This window comes from Panicum virgatum, chromosome 5N (genome assembly GCF_016808335.1).
Source record: "Panicum virgatum strain AP13 chromosome 5N, P.virgatum_v5, whole genome shotgun sequence".
Taxonomy (NCBI): domain Eukaryota; kingdom Viridiplantae; phylum Streptophyta; class Magnoliopsida; order Poales; family Poaceae; genus Panicum; species Panicum virgatum.
This window is the reverse complement of record NC_053149.1, coordinates 8,401,745-8,404,827: the sequence shown is the minus strand read 5'-3', so window position 1 is coordinate 8,404,827 and position 3,083 is coordinate 8,401,745. Positions and strand designations below refer to the sequence as shown.

General features: G+C 49.2%; 1 protein-coding gene across 1 annotated transcript; it reads left to right on the top strand.

Moving 5' to 3' along the window:
• The first annotated feature begins 644 nt into the window (after nt 1–644).
• Nucleotides 645–2,407, top strand: LOC120675936 (AP2/ERF and B3 domain-containing protein Os01g0141000-like). Its single transcript, XM_039957139.1, has one exon. The coding sequence runs from the start codon at nt 894–896 to the stop codon at nt 2,001–2,003; it is 1,110 nt and encodes a 369-aa protein (XP_039813073.1). The 5' UTR covers nt 645–893; the 3' UTR covers nt 2,004–2,407.
• Nucleotides 2,408–3,083: the final 676 nt, after the last annotated feature.

The window sequence follows — 3,083 nt, the reverse complement described above, 5'->3', positions numbered from 1 at the left end:
TAGCACGCAGCCTGTGCATATATCAAGTACATTGTACCAGTCATAGACGTCCACATCCGCATCCAAGTTGAGAAAATAATAAAGAGATAAATTCCCTCAACCACATGTGCCGTACAAAAAACACACATGTAATATATGTGGCCTTTTGATCAATTCTTCAGTGTAATAATATGGAGCTTTGCGAGGGTGCAGACAAGCAAAAATCACACACCCAAAGCCGGATTTTGCAAGAAGCATAAATTGAATAAGCTACTAGGTAGCTACTAGTCTCAAGATGTATAGATATATCTATATATATGTGTATGTGTATATACTCGTTCCGTTTCAAATTATATGTTGTTTGACTTTTTTGACACTATGTTTGACCACTCGTCTTATTCAAAAAATTTACGAAAATATAGTCAAATTTAACTCATTTTTAAAGAACTTGTATTGATGAAGTAAGCCACAACAAAAAAAATTGATATTTTGCATAAATTTTTGAATAAGATGAATGGTCAAATTTAAAGTGAAAAAAGTCAAATAATTTATAATTTAGAACGGAATGAGTATTTATATATGTGCGTATGAGTCTATCCGCACACATGTGCATGCATCCAAAATTGAAACATACCGTTCGCTATATATAGGCCACGCGCAGCACGCCCCACACCCAGCAACCTAGCTCCATCATCGAACCAACCCCAGCCCTAGCAAAGCTAGAACACAGACTACTACACAGTAAAGTCTTATCAATAATTCCACACTGTTTCTAGCTAGCGGCGATTACTATCACAGGCCGCAGAGGCTGCAGGGAGCACAGAACAGAAGCAAGCACACACGCCAAAGCGAGGAAAGCAGCCAGCAAAGACCAGACACCAGGGGAGCACCGAAGCTGTAGCTCAGCAATCATCATGGGGATGGTGGAGAGCATCAGCCCCACGGCGGCGGAGGCCTCCTCCGCTTCCGCCGCCTCCTCCTCGCGCTCCACCGGCGCGTCCACGGCCACCACGGAGTCCGGCGCCGCGCAGCAGCCGCTTGCCGCGGCGCCGGGAGGCGCGGCCGCCGGGGAGGTCTCAGTCTCGCCGGCGGACGAGCAGGCCGTCACGTCGCAGCCGTCGGCGGCGGCGGCGGTGGCGCAGGGGTCATCGCGGTACAAGGGCGTGGTGCCGCAGCCCAACGGGCGCTGGGGAGCGCAGATCTACGAGCGCCACGCCCGGGTGTGGCTCGGCACGTTCCCCGACGAGGAGGCCGCCGCGCGCGCCTACGACGTCGCCGCGCTCCGCTACCGCGGCCGCGAGGCCGCCACCAACTTCCCGGGGGCCGGGGCGTCGGCGCCCGAGCTCGCCTTCCTGCTTGCGCACTCCAAGGCGGAGATCGTCGACATGCTCCGGAAGCACACCTACGCCGACGAGCTCCGCCAGGGCCTGCGCCGCGGCCGCGGCATGGGCGCCCGCGCGCAGCCCACGCCGGCCTGGGCGCGCGCGCTGCTCTTCGAGAAGGCCGTCACGCCTAGCGACGTCGGCAAGCTCAACCGCCTCGTCGTGCCCAAGCAGCACGCCGAGAAGCACTTCCCGCTGAAGCGCTCGCCGGAGGCCGCCACCGGCAAGGGCGTGCTCCTCAACTTCGAGGACGGCGACGGCAAGGTGTGGCGGTTCCGGTACTCGTACTGGAACAGCAGCCAGAGCTACGTGCTCACCAAGGGCTGGAGCCGCTTCGTCCGGGAGAAGGGCCTCCGAGCCGGGGACACCATCGTCTTCTCCCACTCCACATACGGCCCGGAGAAGCAGCTCTTCATCGACTGCAAGAAGACCAAGGCGGCCGCCACCGACGCGGCCGGACCAGCGGAGAAGCCAAAGGAAGCCGCCCGTGTAGTCAGGCTGTTCGGCGTGGACATCGCCGGAGACGGGTGCCAGAAGAGAGCACGGCCGGTGGAGATGGCGTTCGAGCAAGGCCAGGAGTTCTTGAAGAAGCAATGCGTGGTTCATCACCGCTCTCCTGCTCTAGGTGCCTTCTTGTTGTAGCAGCGATCATATGCATCGTTTTCTAGTTCTTCCCCTTTGTTCTTCCTCCTCCTAGTAGCCTGTTTGATATCGAATCCGAATCTAGTGTGTGTTCTTCGTCTTTTGCAAATAACTACTTGCTATGTCAGACTGCGGCAAGACGAGTTGTATGTACACCATTAGGAAGTCTTGTCTTTGAGAGGGTAGTACATAGTAGTGATCATCCTACAAGATCATGCAAGTTCGTGCCATCATCTAGTACAGTAAAATAAGTTGATTATTCGATATGCTAGATGTAGAAGGTGTAATTTCTTCCAGTTTTAATTTGCTCATAGATACACTCTTGGCAACATATCTAGCATGGTTAGCTTCGTCGCTGTAGCAGTTCGTCATGAATAATAATAATCAGTTGATGTTGTTGTACATTTGTACTGTGTTGACTAGTGCTATTAAGTATTAACTAATTAAACACCGAAGTTAAACAGGTGCAGAAACCTCATTTGCATAATGGAGCAAATTAAGCCTTGGATTCAGAGATTTACGTATATAGCAACATTTGAAAATCTCGAATTTTGCGTCAGTTACACTTTAACTGTGCGAGATTGATGTGCTTAATTCATCACACAGTGATTACCACTTGATCTCGATGCTGTTTACTTGATTCAAAAGGATGGCGAGTCTGGGTATTTATTCATCTTGTTTGAATTAATAGCTGGGTATGATTGAACTAAATATCTCCCTATCAAGTTTATTTCAGCTGCATTTTCTTTCATGATCATAGTTGGTACTCCAGAAGGACGATACATCAGCTAGCTTTTTCTGCAAAAGAGAATATATATATATATATATGTATGTATGTATTATTTTCTTTCTTCGTATATAACTTTATGATTTTCCTTGTATCGTACGTCAGAGATATCCTTTTGATACAATTTGTTTCAAGCTTTTTGGATTTCTTGTGGAAAATCATGTACCATTTGATCATACATCATTTGTATGCCCCCCATAAAACTCAGTAGCCCTTTTGATTCCAAATATTTTTAAAGAAGATATATTTCTGGATAAAAGGGGGAATCTGGCATGGGTATCTATACATCAATT

Bases quoted from the DNA above. Each gene is read 5' to 3' on its own strand.
- LOC120675936 (XM_039957139.1), top strand. From the start codon at position 894: ATGGGGATGGTGGAGAGCATCAGCCCCACGGCGGCGGAGGCCTCCTCC.